The sequence below is a fragment of the Mauremys reevesii genome, linkage group 3, assembly GCF_016161935.1.
Source record: "Mauremys reevesii isolate NIE-2019 linkage group 3, ASM1616193v1, whole genome shotgun sequence".
NCBI classification, from domain to species: Eukaryota; Metazoa; Chordata; order Testudines; family Geoemydidae; genus Mauremys; species Mauremys reevesii.
In genome coordinates this window covers 50710180-50737878 of record NC_052625.1, presented here as the reverse complement: position 1 = coordinate 50737878, position 27699 = coordinate 50710180, and the positions used below count along the sequence as shown (strand labels likewise).

The window sequence follows — 27699 nt, the reverse complement described above, 5'->3', positions numbered from 1 at the left end:
AGCTCCTGGCCAGACCCTGCACCTCAAGCTGCTCCTTCACCCCCCAGCCCTGTGAGCAGTGAACCCCACCCTCAGCTCAGTGCAGAAAGAGGGGAAGAGAATAGGCCAGAACCAGGGAGAAGGTAGGTACCCACTCTATGTGGGCAGAGATGGAACCCCAGAGCGGCAGCGGGCTGAGCGGGGCCGGCAGCTGGGACTCCGGCTGGCAGGAGACAGGAGACAGAACCCCAGACTGGCAGCAGGGTCCTGGCCACCAGCCCCACGCCAGCTGGGGTCCTGGCCACTGGCCCCACTCAGCCTGCTGCCAGCCTGCACTCCCCACACAAGCTTCTTAAACATTTTGAAAACCTTGTTTACTTTACATACATTAGTTTAGTTATATAATATATAGACTTATAGAGAGAGACCTTCTAAAAAATGTTAAAATATATTACCGGCACGTGAAATCTTAAATTAAAGTGAATAAATGAAGACTTGGCACACCACTTCTGAAAGGTTACCGACCCCTGCCTTATTTGATACTCCCCTTCGCATCCCAGTTAAGAACAATGTGAAACAAGGAGAGACAGTTTCACCAAAACTCTTCACAGCCTGCCTCAAAATGTTAATGAGGCAGATGAATTGGAAGAGTGGGATCAACATCAACAGAGAGCAGTTTAACCATCTTGGATTTGCATGCTATATTGTGTTGATCGCCAAAAATACTATCAAACTACAGAAATTGCTGCGAGAACTCAACACAAAAAGCAGCCAAGTCGGATTGAAAATTAACCACTCCAAAACTAAATTTATGTGGTCTGATACCTTGCCAAAAGCAGAAATAACAATCAAGGGAGAACAAATAGAAGTTGACCAATATGTCTATTTGGGCCAAAAAATGAAGATGCGCCATGATCAGGAAGGTGAACTCTCGCAAAGAAAGAAAGCACATTGGTGAGCATTCAATTCTAGCAAGGATGTCCTCTAAGGAAAAAATCAACAAGGCAACATGCGCCAGCCTCTTCAACTCAACAGTACTGCCAGCAATGTTGTACAGCAGCGAAACATGGGTGCTGACAGAGGAGCAGCAACTGTCTGTCATGGAGAGGGCAATGGAAAGAAGTAGTCTGGGAATCTGAATCCACGACCGAGACCCTAATGAAGTGATCAGACAGCAGAGTGGAGTGCACGTCGTCGTTGTTGAGAACAGGTATAGTAAAATACAATGGGCTGGGCATATAGTGAGGCTCACTGCCAATTGATGGACTGCAGCTGCCACCAAGTGGTACCCACGAGAACTGAAATGACCACTTGGCCGACCTCTGAAGAGATGGGAAAATTTTATCGTGAAAAGACATGGTCACACACGGAGAAGGAAGCCCATGATATGAGAAGAATGGAAGACATGTTGTGATCAGCACAATCTATACGATGGCTGAAGGACCGATTGATTGATCAAGGTGAACTATTAACACAGTCTCAAAAATGTGTTTTGGAAATTTAATGAAACATCTATATACAGAAAAAATACTGCTAATGTAATGTGTGGTTTGGTACTTAACTGCATTTCTATTAAACTTTATTTCAAACAAGTTTCTATAGAATTATTTACAGAACCCTGTACAACGATCACTGATATCACCAACATATTGAGAAATAAAAATGGATATGTCTATTCTTTCAGCATAGCTTTACTGACATAGGTTTCAGTGTTTAACAACAAGACCTGTAAAAATGATTTAGTGTTCAAAGAATTATACAAATTCGTTTGACAAAAAATAATGGGCATATAGTTTTCATACCTAGTCATGAAAACTATTTATCTTCCAAAGGTTATTTTGATCTGAAGTGATAACTGCAGATTTACTGTACAATACAGTTTTCTTCTTGTTCATTCTGATCAGGTAATGTTTTTCTGCTGAAGGAACATCTGTCTTTGTGTGTGTTAAGATTCTCCCTAGAGGTCTCAGCAACAGCTTTTGTGGGTTGCTTATTTATGCAAAGAGGAGATCTTGAACTAGATACCATGGGTTCAATAGCTGTTTCTGCTTGGCACTGCTGAGTATCATCTACCTGCAATACAAACAAAAAAATTCTCATGCTTTAGTGGTATGGGAGAACCTTGTTAATTACCAGCAGGAACTGAAAGACCCATTCCAAGCGACTGAATAACATGAATTAGCAGACACACGCTAAAAGCAAGAATCTTCACTGTTTATACTGATCACTTTGAAAATACAATAGTGCTATACAGAACTACCTACTCCTCACCACGTTCAAGTTTAGAATGGGCATTATCATCCATGTTTTACAAATGGCAAGTCACATGCATGATATAACAAGGTATAGGCAAATCTAAGGAGTAGTACATAGTAGTTCTTTGTCTAGTCTCTTCTTGCTCAATCACTAATCTGCAGAACTGTATTTTGACATATGCAATTTAAGTTTAATTACCAATATTTCGTAATGAATTTGTAAATGTCCTGCAGTTTATTCCATAGCTATAATAGAACTTGAATAAGTTGTTTAGTCCTGAAGCATTTACGCTGGCCTGCAGAAGATATCTTGTCCAGATGCATTATGAAATATTCAATAGAACATCATGTCATTCTAAATGTTTAACATAATCTTTACAATATTTTTGTTGTGCTGTTTGTTATATTAATAAAATACCACCAATAAGAGGGACAAGGCAAAACACCACATTTATTGCAAATACAAAAAACGGTTACTTACCTTTGTAACTGTTGTTCTTCGAGATGTGTTGCTCATATCCATTCCAGTTAGGTGTGTGCGCGCCGCGTGCATGTTCGTCGGAAGATTTTTACCCTAGCAACCCCAGTGGGTTGGCTGAGCGCCCCCTGGAGCGGCGCCATAACGGCACTGCATATATACCTCAGCCGACCCACCCGACCCTCAGTTCCTTCTTGCCGGCTACTCCGACAGTGGGGAAGGAGGGTGGGTATGGAATGGATAATGAGCAACACATCTTGAAGAACAACAGTTACAAAGGTAAGTAACCGTTTTTTCTTCTTCGAGTGATTGCTCATATCCATTCCAGTTAGGTGATTCCCAAGCCTTACCTAGGCGGTGGGGTCGGAGAGAGACGTGGCGGAATGTAGGACCGCAGAGCCAAAGGCTGCATCATCTCTAGACTGTTGGACCAGAGCATAGTGAGAAGCGAAAGTATGAACCGATGACCAAGTCGCCGCTCGGCATATTTCTTGTATCGGCACGTGAGCTAGAAAGGCAGCGGAGGACGCCTGAGCTCTGGTAGAGTGGGCAGTGAGACGGCCCAGTGGAACCTGACACAAGTCATAACAGGTGCGTATGCACTCTGTGAGCCACGAGGAGATCTGCTGTGACGAGACAGGAAGACCTCGCATCCGGTCGGCAATTGCCACAAACAGTTGAGTGGATTTGCGGAATGATCTTGTCCGATCAATATAGAAAGCCAGCGCCCTACGAACATCAAGGGAGTGCAGCCGTTGCTCCCGTGAGGATGCGTGAGGTTTTGGAAAGAAGACCGGAAGGAAGATGTCTTGATTATTGTGGAACGCCGACACCACCTTCGGGAGGAACGCTGGATGCAGACGAAGCTGTAGCTTGTCCTTATGAAAAACAGTGTATGGCGGGTCCACCACGAGCGCTCGGAGCTCAGAGACCCGCCTGGCCGACGTAATGGCTACCAAAAAGACCGTCTTCCAGGACAGGTACATTAGCGAGCAGGTGGCCAACGGCTCAAAAGGTGGGGACATGAGCCTGTTGAGGACCAGATTGAGGTCCCACGTAGGAGTCGGATGACGCACCTGAGGGTAGAGATGCTCAAGGCCCTTCCTGAATCGAGCAGTCAACGGATGAGAGAAAATCGTATAACCCCCCTCACCGGGGTGGAAAGCGGATATGGCCGCTAAATGCACTTTCAGAGAGGACAGTGCGAGGCCTTGCTGTTTCAGCGACCAGAGATAGTCGAGGACTATCGGGAGGGGAAGCTCCGAAGGAACAGCGTTGCGTGCCTGAGCCCAGCAAGCGAAGCGCTTCCACTTAGCCAGGTAGGTAGAGCGAGTGGAAGGCTTTCTGCTGCTCAACAAAATATGTTGCACCGGAGCAGAGCAGCGCAATTCCGACTGGTCTAGCCACGCCGTGAGGTGGAGGGACGTCAGGTCTGGGTGACGGAGAGTGCCGTGATCTTGGGTTATAAGATCCGGGTGAAGCGGCAGAGGAATCGGGCTGGCTACAGACAGACGGAGCAGCGTGGTGAACCAGTGTTATCTGGGCCACGCCGGCGCAATTAAGATGAGACGTGCTATGTCCTGCCGGAGCTTCAGCAGGACTCTGTGGATGAGGGGGAACGGCGTAGAGGAGGTGGCGAGACCATGGAAGGAAAAACGCGTCCGACAGGGAACCCGGTGACAGGCCTTGAAAGGAGCAAAAATCCTGGCATTTGCGGTTTGTCCGAGATGCAAACAGGTCTATCTGGGGAAATCCTCACTGTTGGAAAACGGCATGAGCGATGTCCGCTCTCAGTGACCACTCGTGGCAGAGGAAGGACCTGCTCAGGCAATCCGCTACGGTGTTCGTGACGCCGGGAAGGAAAAACGCCACTAGATGAATTGAGTGGGCTATGCAGAATTCCCACAGTAGCATCGCCTCGTGGCAGAGAGGGGAAGAACGCGTCCCCACTTGTTTGTTCATATAGTACATGGCCATTGTGTTGTCCGTGAAGACTGAGACACAACGGCCGCGGAGGTGAGTTTGGAACGTCTGACACGCTAGGCGTACTGCGCGTAGCTCCCTGACGTTGATGTGCAGGTTCAACTCCTGCACCGACCACAGGCCCTGAGTACGAAGATGGCCGAGGTGAGCCCCCCATCCGAGGGCCGAGGCGTCCGTCGTCAGGGAAAGGGAAGGCTGAGGAGGATGGACTGGGACCCCTGCACATACGTGTGACGGGGCCAGCCACCAGTCCAGGGATCGAAGGACGCTTGTTGGGATGATGAGCAGGGTGTTCAGAGGGTCCCTGTGCGGGCGGTACAGCGAGTTGAGCCACAACTGGAGGGGGCGGAGGCGGAGCCTGGCATACTGAGTTACGTAAGTGCAAGCCGCCATGTGCCCCAGGAGGCGGAGACAAGTACGGGCTGAGGTCATACGAGAAGTCTGAAGGGCGCGAATTATCTGCGTAAGGGCCTGGAATCGAAGCTGAGGAAGGTAGGCTCTGGCTAGAGAAGAGTCCAGGGTCGCGCCGATGAAGTCCAACCTCTGGGTGGGTATTAAGGTGGACTTCTCTACATTGAGAACCAGGCCCAGACACGTGAACAAGTCTTTGATCACTGCTACATGTTGCCGTACTGTGGCCTGCGAGTCCCCCCGATGAGCCAGTCGTCTAGGTAGGGAAAAACGCAGATGCAGCGCCGACGGAGGTGGGCGGCGACGACGGCCATGCACTTCGTAAACACCCTTGGGGCCGTGGAGAGGCCGAAGGGGAGGACCGCAAACTGGAAGTGAACGTGATTGATTGTAAATCGGAGGAAACGCCTGTGCGGTGGAAAGATGGCAATGTGAAAATAAGCGTCCTTCATATCGAGGGCGGCATACCAGTCTCCAGGATCCAAGGCAGGAATAATGGTCCCCAAGGACACCATGCGGAACTTCAACTTCAGCATGTATTTGTTGAGGTCTCGCAGGTCGAGGATGGGCCGGAGGCCCCCTTTGGACTTGGGGATCAAAAAATAACGGGAATAAAAACCTTTACCTCTTTCCCTCTCCGGAACCTTCTCTATCGCTCCAATAGCTAGGAGCGTCTGCACCTCTTGTAAGAGGAGTTGCTCGTGAGAGGGGTCCCTGAAGAGGGACCGGGAAGGAGGGTGGGAAGGTGGGGGTGAAACGAATTGGAGGTGGTAACCACGTTCCACTGTGCGGAGGACCCAGGCATCGAAGGTCAGCCGGGACCACGCCGGGAGGAAGTGGGAAAGGCGGTTGGAAAAAGGCGGGAAGGGATCTAGAGAAAGAGCTGGTATGCCGTCCTCGGGCGCATCTTCAAAATGACGATTTAGGCCCCACCGGTGGCTTGGAAGGGGCACGTCCTTGGGACGGTTGCGGGCCAGGCTGCCATCTACGTCCCCCTCGACCCCGTCGTCGACCAGAGTCTTGCCTGTAGCGAGGCATATAGTAAGGCCGGTTAAGCTGGGGGCGGAACGGACGCCTCTGGGTCACAGGGGTGTGCATCCCCAAGGTCCGGATAATGACCCGATTGTCTTTCAGGCTTTGGAGCCTGGAGTCCGTCTTTTCTGAGAACAAACCCTTGCAGTCAAAGGGAAGGTCCTGAATGGTGTACTGTACTTCAGGGGGAAGAGTCGAACTCTGGAGCCAAGGAGTGCGCGCCACCTTTTTACCTTCCTCAATGAAGGCTGCGAACTCCTGTCGCGAGTCCTGAGGTAGGAGTTCTTTATACTTTTCCACCTCAGACCATATGTCACGTAACAGCTCAACAAGGCCTGCTGGTTAGCCACTCGGATCTGGAGGGCACCAGCAGAGTAGACCTTGCGACCTAGTAAGTCCATTCGCCTGGCATCTTTCAATTTAGGAGCCGGGGCCTGCTGGCTGTGGCGCTCCTTATCGTTGACAGATTGGACCACCAACGACGAGGGGATAGGGTGGACATACAAATACTCATATCCCTTGGAGGGGACCATATACTTGCGTTCCACCCCTTTTGCTGTGGGCGCAATAGAGGCTGGAGCCTGCCATAGGCTATCTGCAGTAGCCTGGATTGTCTTAATGAACGGGAGGGCTATGCGAGTTGGGGCGTCCGCTGACAATATGGTCACTATCGGATCGTCCACCTCTGATACCTCCTTAGCCTGAAGGTCCATTCGTAAGGCCACCCTGCGAAGAAGCTCCTGGTGTGCCCGCAAGTCAATCGGAGGGGGACCGGATGACGAAGATCCTGCCACCGCTTCATCCGGAGAGGAGGAAGAAGAGACCCCGGGAATGATGGTGTCCCGCTCAGCGTCTGGGACCTGGGAAGGTTCCTGTTCGAGAGGCTCCTGAGCAGACTGGAGTGGTGATGGTACCTCCGACTCAGCTGGGGGGCAGCTTATCGTAGCCTCTGGGATGAGCGGCTCAGATGGCACAGTGCGTGTGGTAGACAGAGTGGCACCTTGGGCTTGATGGTAAGCCCAAGGAGTCCAATAACCCCAGTGCTGAGGGTCTTGGTCCGCATAGTGGGACTGCTGGAAGACTCCCGAAGGGACCTGAGGGTCATGTTTGTTGACGTAATAACTGTCGGCATGAGAAGAGGCCGACGCTTGTCTGGAGGGCCAGGGAGGAGCGGATAAACCGTGCGCCGAGGTGCCGATGGATCGTGTTTCCCGCCTCTGCGGTGACCGGTGCCGGGAGGCATCGCAACAACGAGAGTGGGAGCGAGAGCGGGACCTTCGACCGGCGCGGTGCTGGGAGGTCGACCTGGATCTCCACGCTCGGTGCCGAGAGCGGCTTCGGGAGTAACGGCGTCTGAATCGGTACTGAGATCCGGAACGGTGCCAGGAGCGACGAGTCGGAGAGCAGGAGAATGACCGGTGCTGCGAGTCTGACCGGTGCCGGGACTGCAAGCGGCGTTGAGACCGATGTCGGGAGTGAGATCGGCGTCGGTTCCGGGAGCGCTCGTGAGTCCTGGAGCGGGATCGGTGCCGTTCCGACTCGGCGCCGGCAGGTGGTTTGAGCATTGACAGCTTGCCCATGGAACGGAGCGCCCGCACCAGCGGTGCCGGGGGCTGAGGCACAGCCGGGTCCGTCAAAGCAATAAGGTCCCTCGCCGCTGCGAAGGCCTCTGGAGTTGACGGCAGTGGGATCTCTACCGCGGCCGGAGCCGGGGAGGCCACAGGTTCCGGACTTGACGGCCTCTGAGGGGCCGGAGTCGACGGTGCCGGCAGAATCGTCGGTGCCGGAGCAGCCGGTGCTGCGGCAGGTTTCGGTGCTGGGCGGTTCGGTCGGGGCGCACTCTGGTGTCTCGGAGCTGGCGGTGCCGAGGAGGCAGCGGCCTTCCCTTTTTTCACCTTAGGCGAGAGCGCGCGTCTCTGGGCCGATTTCGGTGCTGACGGCACTCTCGGTTTTGGCAGAGCAGAGCGGGCTGGTGCCGAGGAGGTACTGCGAGTGTCCGACAGTACGGCGGCCGGTGCCGAAGCCGGAGGGGTTAAGGCTGCCTCCATGAAGAGCTGTTTGAGCCTGATGTCTCTCTCCCTCTTCGTGCGCGGCTTGAAAGCCTTGCAAATTGAGCACTTAGAAGATAAGTGCGACTCTCCCAGGCACTTCAAACAGGAGCTATGTGGATCTCCTGTAGGCATAGGCCTGCGGCAGGCCAAACACGGCTTGAAACCCGGGGAGTCGGGCATGCACTCCGGTCCCGGGTGCAGGAGGGGGCTAATCCCTGAACCCGCTAACTAACTGATGAAAAACTACTAAAAAAACAAGGAAACTAAGACTAAGATATCAACTATGTACAATTTTTACAGAAAAGAGCTATGAGGAAGCTAGGGAAGCGGAGGTCAGACAAGCTGCACTCCACTGTTCCAACGACCGACACGGGCGGTAAGAAGGAACTGAGGGTCGGGTGGGTCGGCTGAGGTATATATGCGGTGCCGTTATGGCGCCACTCCAGGGGGTGCTCAGCCGACCCACTGGGGTTGCTAGGGTAAAAATCTTCCGACGAACGTGCACACGGCGCGCGCACACCTAACTGGAATGGATATGAGCAATCACTCGAAGAAGAACAAGATAATCTTGACAGTTATTATAACCATTCACTCACACAAGCATTACACAGGTTCTGCAAAGTCAGTGATAGTTACCAGCCTAAGAGTTGCTCGTGCCAAGTCACTGGCCAGGTGGCCTGGACATGAGAGTGGAGCCGAGTTGCGTCAGATGCACTTCCGATGCTCCTGGAGGGTGGTCGCAGAACCAGACTCAAAGAACTCCGTCCCCTGGTTCAGTTCTTATAGGTCTTTGGTTCAATGTATGTCTACGGAAGTTGCCACATCATGCTGAATTTGTGATTGGGATAACCATTAATCAGCTTGATCAGCAGATGGTACATGTGTGACGGGTATGCGTTATCTTTCAATCTTCTATCTCTCCTTGATGGGCTTGGGTGGGTTCCAGCATGCCCTTCAGGGGTCATCCGGTTGCCTCTGCCATGCATTATCTTCAGCCCACTGATAATTGATCAGAAACTAGTACTACAACTATCTACCAGTCACAAACACTCACTCGCATGCACTCAGCATTCTTACATCCAGACTTAACAGGTTTGATTTAATTCTTTTCTCCCTCTTTCCATTGCTAAAAGATTTACATAGGCATAATCAGGCTCCCAAGGCATGAGAAGATCAGTGGGTTTGGTTTAAGAAAACATCATTGTTTTCCCATCGTTCTTATCATCCCTTGGTACAGACATTCTGTCCCATAACAGCATTCTTAAATCAGTTGCTTGCATATTCAATCCCTGTACATGCCTTAGATAATTGGTATTTTAGCCTTGGGCTTGTTACAGAGATTCATTCAACAAGGTTCAGCAGATCAGAAAGAAATTCATTTAACACAAATGCTTATTTATCATAAGGCAGAAGTTTCCTTAAACAACTATATTACTTTTCCTTTTATCTGTTCTTATTCTTTTATACTGTTATACTTTAACTATTAATTTACTAATATCGGGGCATGATCCAACATGTTCAACACTAGCTTTGTAAAACTGTTGAAAAATTTCACAATATGTATACCTTTGGTTATCTCAAATTCCAGTCCCTACTGCCCTTCCTTGTCTCCCCGGCACTCCCCACCAAATTCTGACATGATTTTAGCATCAGTTAGCTAAAACTTCAGTAGTTATAAATGTGTGCTTCATGACAATTCAAATCCTGAATGACAAAGCTTCTGATAGTCTAGGTAATTGGCCCCAATTCTCATCCCACTTACACTGATGTGGGTCCTGTGTGAGAGATGAGCATCAGGGCTTATCCTTCTAGTGCCAATACTTATCAAAATAAAAGCTGTTAAAATTTTGATGTCAAGTGGAAAAAAGGAAGACAGTCCTTACACTTCTGTAATTGCAATAGTAGCTTGAGAAATATAAGGCTAAGTCTAAAAATAAATGATTTTTACCACTGAAAGCAGACAATGTGGAAGCATTCCTTTTTAGACCCAAGAGTTGTAGAGATAGTGTGCTACCTCTCTAATTGTTCCTTCACTCTAACAGTGTTTTTCTAGCAATGGGCAAAATCTCAGATTGCAGACATGCAATGACCAGCGTCTGGTTGAGGCTATCACAATATGAGCATGAAGACAAAGTTCAGTACCAGAACTTCTTAAAAAAAGGGATCAATTTTCATTTCAGTGTCCTCAATAATAAAAAGCAAAGGAAAAAAATCAAATCAAGTTTGCATAAGGACTAAGAAAAGACTTCAGAGTCAGGTCCTAAAAATGAAAACTCTGGGAACAGAATATCTCTTTAAACAATTTGTTGAAGTATGATTGTTTTTGTAGAGATTGTTATTTAAAGAATGATTTTGTGTGTTGTTTAAACTGGCTAAGTTCACAGCAATGCAACAGCAAAAACAAAATTGTTACCACCAATAAGAGGGACAGGTGAAGCTAGTAGCATCACTTACTATTAAGGTTACCTGACTCCTCCCATTACAAGACCCTGCTTTCTGTTGCTGTTTGGGTTGAAATTTTCCATGCTATATGTTTGCTTCATGGGTGGGGGCCAGAGGCAGAATTTCAGCCAAAATGGTTAAGCCATTCCCAAGATCAAGGCTAGGGAAATATACATTTTTCTCATATTAAAATATTCTGGCAGCTTTTCTTTGAAAAGCTCTAACTGCACCCAGGCTCTGGAGCAGGGACTTGTAATTTGGAAGGGGGTGGCCTTTGTGTCAGGGAATGGACCTTTTGCCATCCCCATGAAAACCTGCCCAAATTTTGCCAAGTTATAAGCCTTTGAAAAAAATCACAGTTCACAGATGCTCAGAGAGAATTCTTAGATTTTTAGCAGCTAAAATCTCTGAAGATTTCGTCCTCGCTGTGTATATGTGAATCTTGCACAGCTCTTAGTGCTAACCAAACTGCATGAGCTATTCCCCACAGAGCAACTGCACATGGGCCATTTCCCACAGCTCCTGGATGTGAAAACACACAGCACACTGTGCCATCCCTGCAGAGCAATTGTTATGCTCCAGCCCAGGCCTATAAGGATCAAAGCCAGAGTTTCCCTGCAACGGTTCTTCCCAGCTGCTTTGGTCCAGGCACCAGAACTGAGAGAAGGAACCTCTCTCAATAAACTCCCAGTGACCCCTCCAAGCTGGTTCACAAGCACAGTGGTGGAGGAAGATACTTGACTCAAATGCAGAGGGGCCAAAAGGCAAACGGGGGCAGGGAAGGGGAGGATGACTGGGATGAGGAGTATGGCAAGACTGGGACTGGAAGGTTGTGAGACAAGACTGGGGGCGAGAAATGTGGAGGAGACACAGAGAAGAGACAGAGCTAAGGGGAGGAGAGGAGAACTGGGACTGGCTGAGCAGAGAGACTGGGACAAGCAGCCTTAATTCCAGCATATCCAAACATCAGAATGCTTTTGTGTGTAATACATATATGCACATGCACACACACCCTGCTCTAAGCATCCAGGCCTTTCAAGAAATAATCACATATTTGTGATGAGCATTAAAGTGGGAAGATTTACCTCATTTCCATTTCCCAAGTTAATGAGCACTTGGCATGAGATCACAGATTTGATCATACCAACAATTTTAAGTTTACCATTATACCCAGACCTTTGTTACGCCAAGCTTTATTCATTATATTTACATTTATGACCTTGTCTTCAGTATATTCATAGCAGATATAAAGGAGGTATGAATACCATGGCATATCTTCAAACTCACTTGGATAGATAAATACACAATTTGGATTTCCCAGGCCCTGCACATTCAGATACATTTTTAAGAACAGTTACCTTTTGTGATTTGCTGCCACCAGCTGTCAGTTTAGAGATCTCCGCAAGATTATCTGACCTGTCTTTTTGTAAACTTTGGGCACATGGTGACAATCTTTGGCTTTGGGCAGCAAGACGGGGACTGGTCCTTAGGTTTAGAGTTGTTCGGCGCAAAACATAAGGACTGATTTTCTCAGTGGGAATATCAGCAAACCCTGAAAAATAAACAGCTTCCATTAACCACAGCTGATTAAATTACTTTATTGTTCTAATCAATCTGATCTTACTCATTTCAAGATGGAGATGACAACAGATAATAATATAGGAAGGTAAAATGGGATTTACTCACCTGAATAAAATATACTGGGGGAATTATTAGGATTATCTTGAATTCCCAGAAATTTATATGTGAACTCAGGCAAGGGCGTGGATCTGTGCAACAACTCCTGTACTAAAATGGCAGAAAGAGTTTTCCCCAAGAAAATATTATCTTTTTCCTTTAGAGAGACACCATTAACTGGAAAAATCATTTCCATCTTAAAATGATCTCTTCCATTGTTCTAAACACAGATGGCCAGAGGGTGACAATTCCATTTTCCAAAATCTTTCAAGGTTTCAGAATTTGTTTTTATTCTGGATCGGAATAAAAACATAAGCCTTTTAAATGCTTTCACAAAATGAAATTGTATATAAAAATGACAGGTTTTCAATTTGGGTGCCTTCCTCCCTGCAAGAGTCCACTTTGTACCTGAGAAACCTTCCAGCAAAAACTTTGTCAGAATCAATACATCTCCGTGAAACATATCAGCTTTGACAATACAGCACATTTCAATGAAAAAACATTTAGTCAAAAGTGTTTAATCAAAAATATTCCACCTTCCTGTCAACCAGAGGAAAAAGATATTTTATATTGGGAATGTCTGGGCCTAGAATACCTCTCTTTTGCCAGAGGGCTTTTGCAAAGTTTTTGGAGGTGCCCCAAAGTCAACAAAATGTCTCTAGACTGATTTTCAAAACTACAACCTGATATTAGGACTCTGGTTTTCAGAATTTTTGGCTGTTTTGCTTTTGTCATCAAATACTACAAACCTGTACAGATCAGAAGACATCACACAGACCAAAAGACAAAACCACTAGAAATTACATACATCTACAACAAAAGATATTGTCCCCTTATAACCTTAATTGTATAATAGGGGGTTTTTTTGTTGTTTTTTTTTAAGCACATGGGGCTGAACTAAGCTCTGACAAGCAGTTGAGTTAAACGGAATTATGCAACCTATACCAGGGCTGAATTTGGCCAATGATGTCCAAGTTTTTACAATGCTTCCAAGTTACAGGTATGACAACATGATTATTTAGATAAGCGTGCGCGTGCACACTCCCCACCAACGTGGACAGTTTTCTAAAGAAGAAAGAATTACCTTTTTTGACCACCTCTGGGAGTCCGTCTGGCTCATACTCCTTATTCTCATGGGTCAGTGAATGATGGTACATGGCTCCCTTTTTAATTTTTTTAGATAAGGTCTCTGGTATAGGGGATTTTGGTTCCCCATCAACTTTCTTGGTTTCTTGGCATCTTTGTCTTTTACCTGAAAGCTTAGTAGGATCTTCATCTGACCTCTTCTCTGTAACTGACTGATTGTTAAGTGTTACTGGATTATCTGAATTTTGTGAAGGAGAATTAACAGCATTTGCTGGATGTTTCAGCTGAGGATTCAGCAGAGAGACCTGTGTTTTTAACATCTCATTTGCTTCCTCTAGTTTATAGTAATTAATAATCAGAGTGCAGTACTTCTCCAGGTTCTCTTCTGCTTCCTTGGTTTTCTCTTCTACAGATTCCTTTAGTTCTTCCAGCTTCAACCTCATTTCTTCTGCACTGGCAACCTCATCAGCACCTGACCAAAGGAAAGAGTCATTATCTGTACAAATAACTTTAAGGAGACTCTGGAAAGATGAGTTTAGAATGCAATGATCTCAATCATTCATTTGTTAATTAAGTACATTAGGTGTGTGCTTGTGCAACCACAATAAACTATATCAAATAAAACAAAACAGACATCCTGTAAGAGTTACTTTACAGAAGAGATCTCTGTTGATACCATATTTACTGTCAGGATGACATGTACCCTGATTGTTTGGAATCTGCCCCTGACACACAGTGCATGGGCAACATTAATTCTGGCATTTCCTAACTTTTAAGTGCTTAACATTACCACCTTACCATTATTTTAACAGTTTTTGTTTATATAATTGAATATTGCTTGTCTCAGAAATATGGATCCCTTTTTATACCAGTAGTGATTCTTTCTGCTTATTGGACACACAGGAATATTTGCTAGCCTAACTTACCCTAGCTAATGGCAGACAAGTTGTAGTATTTTACACATTGTGGTAACCACTTTACATTGTTGTCCTATTACCTGTATACTTACTTCCTGACACCCTAGAAATGACTGAAGCTTGTGATCAATAAAACCCCAATGTATGTGTCTTAAAAAACATTTGTTAAAGTTAATAAACTCCAGCCCTTCCTGGTCCCAGAAAGCTGCAACTAATACCAAGCTGATGATATTTAGAAAACGGAGGTACTCTCTGAAGCATAACACTTTAAGAGGTGCGCCTCTCTCCGTCTACAATCCAGGAGGACACCAAAAGCTGTTTGGAAGGACATATGTATAAACTCTAAAAGATGTAAATTTCTCCATGGTAGATGCTGAACTATCTATACCCAGAACGTGAATTTTCTTTGTTGTGATGTCCAGCAATGGAAAGAACAGACACACTCCAACATTTTACACTCTGTGATTAGTACATGTCTCAAGCAAAGCACTGTAAGACGCTATACACAACACTGAAGCGTCGTTTAAAAAATAGCCTCCCCTTCATCGTAAGGTCATTTTTTATTTCAAAACATATATGTTGAAAATTTATATTCGTAACCTATAAGGAGACACTGAAATTTGAGGAGACAAATCTTGGGCCAGATTGTCAGCTGGTGTGAATGGCAGAGCTTCAGACGCTATACTGATTTACACCAGCTGAGGATCTGGCCCCTCACCTGAATCAAATGTAATAATGGATGTTCTGAAAACATGTTTTATAAATAAATTCATTAAGGTTAGAAACAGGATCATGCTTAAGGCTACGTTTTAGTTACAGGTATTTTCAGTAAAAGTCATGGACAGGTCACGTGCAGTAAACAAAAAGTCACGGCCCCATGACCTGTTCATGACTTTTACTAAAAATACCTGTGACTTAATCTTACCTACCGGGAAGGGGTTGTTCCAGAAGATGACTGCAGGGGATGATGCTTCTGTGGGAGGGGGCAGCGCGGGGTCTCACTTCAATCGGAGTTGGACCAGCGCCGATGTGGGGGAGGGAAGCAGCCCGGGGCCCCCTGCCACTGGAGGGGGGGCGGCCCGAGGCCCCGCCGCCACTGGTTCTGGACTGCTGCTCCAGGGCAGCACTGGAGACCAGCTGCCTGGGGCTGCCAGAGCAGCGGCCGGTGCGGCTGGGCCCTGGGTTTTCCCAGCTGCACCAGTGCTGCAAAATTCATGGAGGTCACGGAAAGTCACGTTCACAAACTTAATCATGATTCATTTATAACAATATTCTAGTACTGCATTTCCTTATTAAGCTACCACATACTTGGCTTTTGCTTCTTTAATAGAGCATCAAGTTCAGCAATTTGTTTCTGCAATATTTCTTTTTCCTTCTCTAGCTGCTTACAGGATTTCATCGACATCTCCATTTTTCTACGAGCAAATTCATTTTGCTTCTTCAGTTGAACTATATGCTTCAGATTGTCCACCTATAAAATAAAAATATATTGTTGTAGTGGTTAATAGGAAACTTTATTCTTCTGTCTAAGCATTATACTCTCACTAATGGTATCTCACCTGTCAGTAAAAGTTAAGTGTAACTAAATAACCAAATGTTATAATATGGATTTGTGTAGTTGAGTTCACTTATTAATATACAATTGAATTATAGCAGCTTCTAATTCCAACAGAGAAACATTAAAGTCATGTTTATTGGAAAGCTACATGTGTGTAGATTTCCTTGACAGAGAAATAATAATCTAAATATAATATTTGAAATAACCAGTTGACAAAACCCAGCTGAAAAGCATGTGGTCCAGGCATGTTTGTCCACCCTATGTGCATCGGAGTGCCAAAATAAATGGATGGTGGATATCTGGCAGCCTTATAAAAAGCACATCAGGATAATGTAAATATCAAGCACCGTGCTCCATTAGCTGAGCATGGAATGAGTACTGTAATTCAGTGCCTGGTTGCCACAATACCGGCTCCACACTGTGCTACATGAGTGCTTTTCAATGTTTGTTTATTTCTGATGCGAGAGCACAGAACTACAGTCCGTCATTCACCACAAACAGAAGTAGAAAAAGATTGCAGGCTAGAAAATGCAGAGGGAATTGATAAGAGAAAATTCAGCTAGATGGACAGGTTTAAAAACGTTGCCCCTTCTGCTTGGCAGTAAACACCCAACCTATGTACGTTACAAGTAAAACTTCATACAGTCATTTCCAGAAATGTTTTGCAATGTCATGTGGAATTGTTCACATGCCTATCTAAACTATTAGCAAGACTAGTGCTGTCATAAGAAGAATCTGTTAATAATTTAGATGGAAATTCTGCATACATCAGAACTGATATGCTCTCACAAGTTGAGTGTGACATAATCAGACAGCAGAAGCAGTTTAAAGACAATAAGGGCATGTCTACACTGGAAAATTTCACAAGGTATTAATTAATGTGTTCATTAACATGATGTTACAACATGCAGTGTAGACACTGCCCTGTTATGTTTAATATCACATCAGTCAGTTATGATTTACCTTAGGGGCAGAGTGAAAAGACATGTTTAAACATGGCTTAATTTTCAAGTACAGACCCTGGCAAAGTAGGTATTATCTTCATTTTAGCTGGTGAAATTAAGGCAGAGTCAAAGCCAGAGGTCAGCTCTGGAGCTCTTTACTTCCAGTTCTGTGCTTATACCATTATACGATGCCTCTTTCTAGAGATCACGTTGTAATTTAGTTTGAAAGTCAAAAATTGAACAGTGTGTAGGGAAAATACATACCTGAACTTTCTTAAGTTCTTCTATTGTCTGGTTAGCATCTTTCAGAGAATTATTTAATTGCTCTTTACTTGACTTCAAGAGCTCCATTTCCAACTGTTGTTCACCCAGACACTGCTCCAATGAATTCAATTTCTCTTGACAGGCCTGAATTTCTACTTCATTCTATAGGCAAAAAAATGATAACTAGTACAATTTTGAAAAGGCCCCATACAGAATGCTACACAGAAAATGTCCTTATTGTCTGCAGGAGCTTTGCAGTAAGCTTGCATAATATAAATGCTTTGTTTGGAATTTAAAATGTGAAAGACCAATTTGCTTTAAGTGTAAAACTGTATACAAGAACTGTGCCTAAAAGAATTCTACAATATTTTAAAACAGGGGTCGGCAACCTTTCAGAAGTGGTGTGCCGAGTCTTCATTTATTCACTCTAATTTAAGGTTTCGTGTGCCAGTAACACATTTTAACATTTTTAGAAGGTCTCTCTCTAGAAGTCTATAATATATAACTAAACTATTATTGTATGTAAAATAAATAAGATTGTTAAAATGTTTAAGAAGCTTCATTTAAAATTAAATTAAAATGCAGAGCCCCCCGGACCAGTGGCTAGGACCTGGGCAGTGTCAGTGCCACTGAAAATCAGCTCGCATGCCACCTTCGGCATGTGTGCCATAGGTTGCCTACCCGTTTTAAAAGGTAGTTTACTAGAAATCTTGTTTTAAAAAACCCTCTTTTTTAATTCATAGGAATGAAAAGAATAAAAAGACACAAGTAATTTCAAATGGGGTGGTCATTTATTATCGGAATTAGGGCACTTAATACCTGAAAAGCTTGTAGGTACACATTTGTGCAGACAACTCTTTCAAGAGGAGGGAGGACGACTTTTTATGACTATTGAATAAATATATATTTTGAAGTGTCGTAAGCCTTGTATTTTTCAGTACAACTTGTAAAGTATAATAACGATTTAGAAAAAATCTATAGAACTAAGTTACAGTAACATTCAGTCTGAGTTAAGCTCCCTAAAGCCAAACATTACATTTAAAGATGAGAAGAGATCCTTAAACAAATCAGATTAAAGTGTTGTACAACAGTCGCAGATCTAACAGATCATGCTTTTTCCTGTTTTCATAGGTTCAGACCGATGGTTCATATTTTACTAACTTTTCTGTATGGGATCTATGTGAGCTCTCTGTAAGACCAAACAGTTAAAAGTTCTGTTAGCATTTCTACTAAAAGTCTCCAATTCTTACTAATCTACATGTAGAAATACTACTCCCCAAGGTTCTCCCTTCTATTTGCGCTCACTTCTCCACCTGCCTCTCAAATCATCTTCTTGGATGCCACACAGGCTGCAGCTCAGTCTCTTCAAATCTGAAGTTCTTGGATCAGATTCTGCTGCCTTGCATCGTGTGTTGTCATTTACCCCACTCAAAGTTACTTTACACTTGTGTAGATGACTACCACACAATACAGCACAAAAGAGAATCTGGCCCTTTATATCTTTGCTAATTAATCTCCACCACATTCCACCTCTATCACCTCTGATATAACCAGACACCTACTTCACAGGGATGTTTTTGGCTTAAATTCTTTGTGAAACAATGACACCCTGGGATAGAAGGACTAGTATGATTATTAAACCTCTGTTCTGTCACCTTCAACTCTTTTCTCTCTCTAATATTCAATCTCTTCTCAAATCCTGCCACATCCTCCTTTTAATGTAATCACAATTGACTCTTTCCTCACAATCTCCAATGCTGTAACATTTATCTTTACACCTAGATTAGCAGACGGTTAGACCCACTCTACCAAGCCCTTCCTCCCAGGAGTAGTCCCAGTGAAGATGCATGAACACAACATTCAAAGAATTAAGTTTATGAAATACTCTACACATCCATTTTTCCCCATAATAATTATCGGAAGTAAATGCTTTGAAATACTATAGCTAAGACAACCTCTTTTGGGGGGATATTATATACACAAGTTGTTTGCTGAATATTCAAATCTTCCTTAAGATCCCCCGTGCCCTTTTCTTGTTTGCTTTACCTTTCTGTTTGCTTCTGTCAGAAGAGCCTTATGATTTTTCTCTACTTGATGAAGTCTACTTAATGGCTGTATAGCTACAGTACTGTAGTCCCAGACTCGAACTTTTTAACATAAAACAATAGCATACAAGATTACAGAGAAGATGGGCCTCTCTGTCATATACAAAGGCATTTTAACTCTGAGCTGTACAAGAAGCTTCATCCCACCAATGATGTTAGCAATAAAGCCAAAGCTAACCTCACAACATATACAGCAATTGTTCCTACTCAGGGTGTTCTGAGAGGTTCAGGGTCATTAGTCTCACCATGACAAAAATGTTGCAACATTCTGAAGTATTTAAGCTGTCTATTTTTGTGACTATTTTGTGGACATATTAGGATATAGAGAGTTACTTCTGGGTATGATTCCTAAAAGTCATACTGAAATTCATGGCAAAACATCTACTGACATCCAGGAACAGGCCCATAGTCGTGTAGTTTTGCACACAATTTCTGCAGCTAACATGCCTATTTAAATTAGAAGCAATGGTCAATATTTTACATAAACGAAAGCAAGGCTGCACTTCATATGATTTGTAAGACATCAAACTAGGAGAATGAAATATGAGCACTTTTAGAATAAGAAGCTTAAATATGAAACTAGGTTTTATCTACCCTAGAGAGAGCTGTCAAAAAGTTTATTTAAAAAAAAATAAATACTTGAGGAACATTATACTTGTTATCTAATTGATCTCAGATACTCCGCTGATGGAAGTCATGTAAATGCCTGAAATAGAGACGAGCCTTTTGTCATAGCAGCCATTCCAGGCTGACAACCTAAGGCCCACCATCCCCAGTGGAACAGTTTTCAAATACAAAGTATGAAGGAAAGGGAAAGAACAGTGAGCTCATCTTCATTCTTTATTAGAGGAGAATATTAACAGAGTATTAAAATTCCTAAAATGTTGGAGCCAGAACCTCAGTTTCTTTGAACTGGCAGAGATCCATGGACTTCAATGAAGATACACAGATTTACACCAGCTGAGGATCTGGCCCTCAAACCTCGAAGTCAGTTTCTCATACAGTAACTAACTTGGCTGTTTTCTCTCTGTTCCTGAAGATAATTCATCTTTCTGACTGCTGTTCCCCCAAACTACCTTTATTTCCCCCCATGTTAATTTCATTGTCCTTTCTCCTCTTCCCTTCTCAAGGAAGAGAAAGATTCTGGCATTACACTTACTCTTGCTCGCGCAGTCTAGTGGCAGTCTCCAGCTCTATAACCACAGCACACACCCCTGGAATACCTTGATCCAGGATGCATTTTAAAGGGCCATGTTAAATAGGCAATAAGAATCTGATTCAAAACCTAGTGAAGTCAATGGGGGTCTTCCCATGGACTCTGACTTGGGCCCTAAACCTGCCAACAGTACCACAGATACAAAAATTGAAAACACAAAACACACACAGAGCTTTCAGTAGGCCTGTGGGTATAGTCAAACAAACAGCTACATTGCGTACACCTTACCAGGTGAATGAATGCATATCTGTTAGTGCATACACCAAAATCTTTGTAGAATTGCAAATGCACACATACAATCTTATGGCTTTTCTACACTGAAAAGTTAATTTGGATTAAAGTAAGGTATGAATTTAAAGTGGCATAGTTATTCCTGATTAACTCCCTGCATGGATGATCTTATTCCAGAGTAAGAGTATCCACACAGGGAGGTAATCACGAATAGCTATTATAGAACAAGTCCATGTGACAAACGTTCACTGAAAATCAGACCTATTCCTTCCACAGCACCACAAATTTTTGTCAGTGATTACTGTACAACCCTCAGTTTAAACTCTTTTGGACTTTAATTGGGCAAGGAAGTGGCCAGCCCGGAGGACATTCTATCCCCATTCTTACAAAGAGGACTGGACAATAGCTTAAATTGAATTACCTTTTCAACAAGAGCAGATTTTTCAGACCGTGTGGACTCCTTCTCAAGATCTTTAGGGGATGCTTTTAGATTTTCTAGGGTAGCCTTCAAAATTTCATTATTAGATAGCTGTTGAACCTTCTGCTTCAATTCATCTATCATATTCTGCTGCCCTTCTTTTTCCTGCATCCAGCATTCATGTTCACTTTCCGCATGTGACAGCTGTACAGAGAGCTGCTCTACATCTTTAATCTTCTTTTGTAGTGCACCATTTTCTTGGATCGTCTCGTCCCGGGTTCGTTTACAGTCTGCAAGTTCCTGTACAAGGGCTCCTAGTGATTGTTCTAGTTTGGTACTGATGTTTCTTGCTTCCTGAAGATCCAGTAACAGTTGTGTTTTATCATGTTCAAGACAACCCATTTGATGAATTAAGTCTTGTTCTTTTGCCTTACAAATTTCTAGCTCATTGAAAAAAAGCTTTATTTCCTCACTTGCATTTTTCAGCTGAGATTTTATCAATACCGTGACATTTTCAGACTCTTCTTTAATTTGCATATTTTCTTTCTCCTTTTCTTCCAGCAGTCTTACAACGTTAGCGTTAGAAGATTCTAATTCAGATATCTTTTCTTGCTTCTCCTGTAGTTCCTTATTCAAACCTTCTTTTTCTGACCTGAAGGCATTAACTGCGAATTCTAAACTTTTCACCCTTTCCGCCATCTCTTCCATCTCAGTTTTAAATGTTTCTGCCTCTGTTTTAGCAGTCTCTGCCTGAAGAATTGCATCTTCTAGATTTTCTTCTGACATCTGCAATTCTCTTTCAAGCTTCTCAATTTTGTCCAGAAGAAAATCTGCTTTCCGTTCACTCTCTTTCAGTTTTTCAACTGTGCGGCGCTTTTTCTTCTCATCCGATTCTATTTTTATTTTCAACTTCTCAATTCCATATCGCAGCTGATCCACCTCTTCTTGTGTTGAGTTCAGTCTAGCAGCAAGTTCGCCTTTTTCAATTAATGAGCCTTCCAAAGTTTTGGAAAGCTTAGAGTTTTCCATTTCTGATTCACTTAACTTAGTCTGCAACATTTCAGACTCCCTTAGAATCAATTTTTTTTCCTCCTCCAGATCCTGTATCTGGTTTTGAAACTTTTCTTTTTCTAATGTCAGAATCTCTGCATCCTTCTCCACATTCTGCAACTGCTGCACAAGATAGTCTTTTTCCCTTGATAACTGATCTACATCAGATTTTGTGGTCTGAAGCAGTTTGGTTTGTGTCTTAGCTTCAGCCTCTAATATCCCAATAAATTCAGTAGCATCCACTTTGTTTGACTCTAGTTCTTTTATTTTCTCCTGCAGTTTCTGATACAGTTGATCCAATTCCTCTTTTTTCTCTGACAAAATGCTCAGTTCTTGACTGAGTTGGTTTCTCTCCATTGTGATTACAGCAAGCTGCTCTTGAAGAGTTGAAACAGTTTTCAGTTTATTTTCACTGTCTTTTTCTAACTCCTGATTTTTTCTCTGAAGTTCCTCTATGTCACCTTCTATGGACAGGGCATGGTTCTCAATGTTCTCTTTCTCAGATTTTGTTCTCCTCAGTTCGTTTTCAGTTACGAGGAACTTCTCGTGCCAGTCTCCTTTGGTCACTTCTAAGTCCTCCAGCATGTTTGTTACATCAGATAATCTACCTTTGTACACATCCAGGTCAGATTTTGCCTTGTCAAGTTCTTTTTCTAGAATCATAACTTTGTAAGATATCTGCTGCTTATCAAAAGAAACAGATTCAAGTTTCTCATTTAAGTCTGAGTTTTCTTTTTTAAGTTCTAGAACTGTTTTTTCTAATTCTGCATAAGCAGTTATCTTTGCAGTTAGTTCTGTATGCTGCAAATCCAACCTTGAGTTTAATTCTTTGATTTCTATGAGAAGAGCATCAACTTTTGTATTGCTTTCCTCTATGCCAAGGAGCAGCTTTAGGTTTTCACTAGATGTCTGCTTTATCTGTAGCTGAAGAGTTTCAATTGTTACTTGATTTTCCAAGAAATCCAGAGGCGTTATAGAGATGTTGTTATTGGAAAATGACAATTCACTGTGGCAGTCTATCTTTTTCTCCAATGTATTTCTATATTCAGTTTCTGAGATAAGTTTTGCTGGACATTCTTCTGCAGATCTTGCTTCCGTGACCTCAGCTACATTTTCACATTCAGAGTTTTCTTCTATAGTAATTTGTTCACATAGTTTTAACTCAGGTTTCTCTCGCTTGGGTGCCAAGTTTTCATTAGGCAAACTACGCACTTGCAACTGATGCATGCCATTGTTTCCTTGTGAAGTAGGAGAAGTCTGCAATTGGTAGAAGTCAGTGAAAGACAAGAGTGAGTCTACAAGGAAGACTGAGAAATTTCTTACCTGGTAATTTTCCACTAGCAGCTTCTCTCATTCATAACAAATGGGTAATGTCACTCACCTGTACAATTTGATCCAGTGTTGTTGCTGGAGGCTACAGGACTAAGCCTTGCCCTTCAACTCAGGCAATTAGAAGAGTTATTCCAAAGCTATAGGAACACTCTAGCAAACTATTACTAACCTTAAGACAACCTGAAATTATAACAACTAATGTTAAGACAATTATATATTTAAATCTCCCTTTAGAAAAAAATATTCCAATTTTCTATAAATTGTATCATGGGCCTTTATCAGATAAGGACAGTGAGCTGAATTAAGAGATACTACTAGTAGAAAGAAAATTATCAGGTAAGAAATTTTTAGTGCTGTGGATTAATCACAGTTAACTCACGCGATGAACTCAAAAAATTAATTGCAATCAATCGCAGTTTTAATTGCGCTGTTAAATTTAAATTGCTGTTCTATTGTTTATTAAATATTTTTGGATGTTTTTTCTACATTTTCAAATCTATTCATTTCAGTTACAACCCAGAATACAAAGTATACAGTGCTCACCTTACATAATTTTTATTACAGATATTTGCACTGCATAAGTGATAAACAAAAGAAACAGTATTTTTCAATTCACCTCATACAAGTACTGTAATGCAATCTCTTTATTGTGAAAGTGCAACTTACAAATGTAGATTTTTTTTGTTACATAACGGCACTCAAAAACAAAACAATGTAAAACTTTAGAGCCTGCAAGTCCACTCACTCCTACTTCTTGTTCAGCCAATTGCTAAGATAAACAAGTTTGTTTATATTTACAGGAGATACTGCTGCCTGCTTATTATTTACAGCATCACCTGAAAGTGAGAACAGGTGTTCGCATGGCAGTTTTGTAGCTGGCCTTACAAGGTATTTACGTACCAGATATGCTAAACATTCATGTGCCCCTTCATGCTTCAGCCACCATTCCGGAGGACATGCTTCCATGCTGATGATGTTCGTTAAAAATATAGTGCGTTAATTTACTTTTAGACTGAACTCTTAGGGGGAGAATTGTATGTCCCCTGCTCTGTTTTACCTGCATTCTGCCATATATTTTCATGCCATAGCAGTCTTGGATAATGACCCAGCACATGTTGTTTGATTTATGAACAGTCACTGCAGATTTGACAAAATGCAAAGAAGGTACCAATGTGAGATTTCTAAAAATAGCTACAGCACTTGACTGAAGGTTTAAGAAGCTGAAGTGCCGTCCAAAATCTGAGAGGATCAAGGTGTGGAGCATGCTTTCAGAAGTCTTAAATGAGCAACACACTGATGTGAAAACTATAGAACCCAAACCACCAAAAAAGAAAATCAGCCTTCTGTTGGTGGCATCTGACTCAGATGATGAAAATGAACATGCGTCGGATCATTATTGAGCAGAACCTATCATCAGCACAGACGAATGTCCTCTGGAATGGTGGCTGAAGAATAAAGGAACATCTGAATCTTTAGCATATCTGGTACATAAATACTTTGCAATGCTGGCTACTACAGTGCCATGCGAATGCCTGTTCTCACTTTCAGGTGACATTGTAAACAAGAAGCGGCCATTATCTCCTGGAAATGTAAACAAACTTGGTTGTCTGAGTGACTGTCTGAAGAAGTAGGACTGAGTGGACTTGTAGGCACTAATGTTTGACATTGTTTTGTTTTTGAATGCAGATTTTTTTTGTACATAATTCTACATTTTTAAGTTCAACTTTCATGATAAAGAGATTGCATTATAGTACTTGTATGAGGTGAATTGAAAAATATTATTTCTTTTGTTTTTTACAGCACAAATTTTTGTAATAAAAAATATAAAGTGAGCACTGTACACTGTGTTATGTAGTAACCGAATATATAGAAAACATCCAAAAATATTTAAATAAATGGTATTCTGTTAACAGTGAAAATAATCATAATTAATTTTTTTAATTGCTTGACAGCCCTAGAAATTTCTCATTATGCTAAAGAGCTTCTCTTCATTCATCACAAATGGGAAAAAGCAAGCAGTGAGTCACAGAAGTGTGTGTGGGAGAGAAAAAGGACAAATGAGAATTTTAGCTTTTGATAGAATAGGACAGAATTAGGAGTTCCCCCCCCATATAGAGCAAAAGCTTCGTATTGAAGGAATATTTGGGAACCAACCAAGTAGCAACCTACTGTGATAGACCCAGGCCAGTTGGGAACAAGAGAGTAGTAGAAGGGAGATATACTGGCCACTGGATTAACAGTTTTCTGTTCCCTGAGTGACCAGAGCAGAGGCTGCTCCAGGCTAATGAGAACACCTGACTCCAATTGACTTGCTAAGAGTCAGGTGAGGCTGTTAAGCACCTGACTTTAATTAAAGCCCTCTGATGCTATAAAAGGGCTCACTCCAGTCAGGCCAAGGGGGAGCCAGGGGAGAGGAAGTGCGTGCAAGGAACTGGGAGCAAGAGGCATGCAAGAAGCTCAGAGTGAGTAGGCATATGGATGGAGGACTGAGAAGTACAAGCATTATCAGACATCAGGAGGAAGGTCCGGTGGTGAAGACAAAGAAGGTATTGGGAGGAGGCCATGGGGAAGCAGCTGCAGCTGTAGTCCACAGGGCCCTGGACTGGAACCCGGAGTAGAGGGCGGGCCTCGGATCCCCACAAACCTCCCAATTTCTGATCAAACACAGGAGGAATTGACCGAGACTGTGGCTTCTACCAGAGGGGAAGGTCTCTGAGCTGTTTCCTGACCCACAGGGTGAATCTGTGAGGTAAGCAAATCCGCCAACAAGCGCAGGACCCACCAAGGTAGAGGAGAAACTGTCACACTACAAAGGATGCCTCTGCAAAGAAATGGGAACCTACTTTGCAAATCTTCCTCAGATGAGGCTCAGATACTTCTGCCCCACAATACCACTAGGGACCTTATTGAGAGAGCCTTGATTCACTCAGTGAATGGTTTCTCAAAGGCCTAGCATGCCAACTAGTGAAGGATTTTAACATCTTGTCTGTAGCAACTTTGAAATGCCCAGGTCCCAGATTTTGGATGGAAAGAGATGAGTATATGACTGGCATATATATTTTTATATGCTTAAGATACATCTTTTAGAGCTCTTGCAATCCCTGCTAATGCCACAACTTTTCCAAAGTTAAAGTTGAAACAAACTAATTTCCTAGAATTGTGGAAAGAGGAATTTACTTTGGGCAGAAAGGTTTATGGGCTGTAAGAATAACCTTTTATTTACAACCAACCAAGTGTGGTTCTTGTACAGCTGGAGGAACTAATTCCAAAATCTGACTTTAGGAACAAATAGCAACTAGAAAAACCAACTGCTGGCCAGTCTGATGAATCTTAACATTTGGTGCTCAGTTGGGAATTTGACGTCCTGAATAAAGAACATCAAAATTTTGTGATTATTAATTTTTTGTACTAATTATACACCAGGACCCCATTGTGCTGGGCACCAATTATATATTATATATATTTATATATAACAGATTTATTGTTATTATTTCCTTTGCACCATAAGTGAAACTTTACAAGAACAATGAATGAAATTTCCTGATTGAATTCTGTCTGGATACCAAAATGTATCAGTTAGGGGAATGGATAATCTCTGCTGAACTACACTTTTCTTTTGACACCCAGGCGGTTAATTGTAGGCAGCTCAGGTACAGATGAAATAGGGACCCATACTTCAAGAGATCTGTTTTTTCTGCAGACGTAGTGGAGATTCCTTAGCTATCAATCAATCGTGTCCAAAAAACGTCCAGGACTTCTGGCTAGTGAAGAACTAGATGGTGGACTTCAGCTCTATACTCTTCCCTTTATGCAAACTGTTTTGTAAAGCAGCAGATTCTTCTCTCCATCTGACATTATTTCCATGGCCTCTGAGAGAAGCTCTGACCTCTGGTTGGTTACTTATTTTCAAAAGGGATATAAACATTCATACTTCAGAGCACAAGCCAACCTCTAACAGGAGATAGGAAGAAATTTCCCTTGTGGGTCAGTTATTCCATAACTGCCCTCTACAGAGTTTCTTGAACCTTCCTCTGAAGCAACTGCTACTGGCCACTGTCAGATGACATAGTGGACTCAATGGACCACTGGTTTGATCCCATCTGTCCATTCCTATGTTAATGTTCTAACACTACTAAATTATGTAAAAGTAAACTAAAAGGAAGTGTACCCTGACATACTGAAAAACTGTACAGCACAAGGTGTGAGGTTGAGAAAGCTGGATGCTCTTTATTTTGAGTGACCCACCATAACCCTGGGGTCATCTTGTCTT

The 27699-nt window shown here is 43.0% G+C and overlaps 1 protein-coding gene across 3 annotated transcripts in view; it reads right to left on the bottom strand.

The window, feature by feature from the left end:
- Window positions 1–1478: 1478 nt before the first annotated feature.
- LOC120401814 (centromere protein F-like) overlaps window positions 1479–27699 on the bottom strand; it is a 96420-nt gene continuing 70199 nt past the window's right edge. For all 3 annotated transcript variants that reach the window (XM_039532048.1, XM_039532047.1, XM_039532046.1), the window contains exons 13-18: window positions 21051–23354; window positions 17078–17239; window positions 15620–15782; window positions 13393–13866; window positions 11990–12183; window positions 1479–2052 (exon numbers count right to left, since the gene is read on the bottom strand). In XM_039532048.1, coding sequence (XP_039387982.1) covers window positions 1843–2052; window positions 11990–12183; window positions 13393–13866; window positions 15620–15782; window positions 17078–17239; window positions 21051–23354 — 3507 coding nt within the window. In that variant the 3' untranslated portion in view covers window positions 1479–1842. The remainder of the gene's footprint in view (window positions 2053–11989; window positions 12184–13392; window positions 13867–15619; window positions 15783–17077; window positions 17240–21050; window positions 23355–27699) is intronic.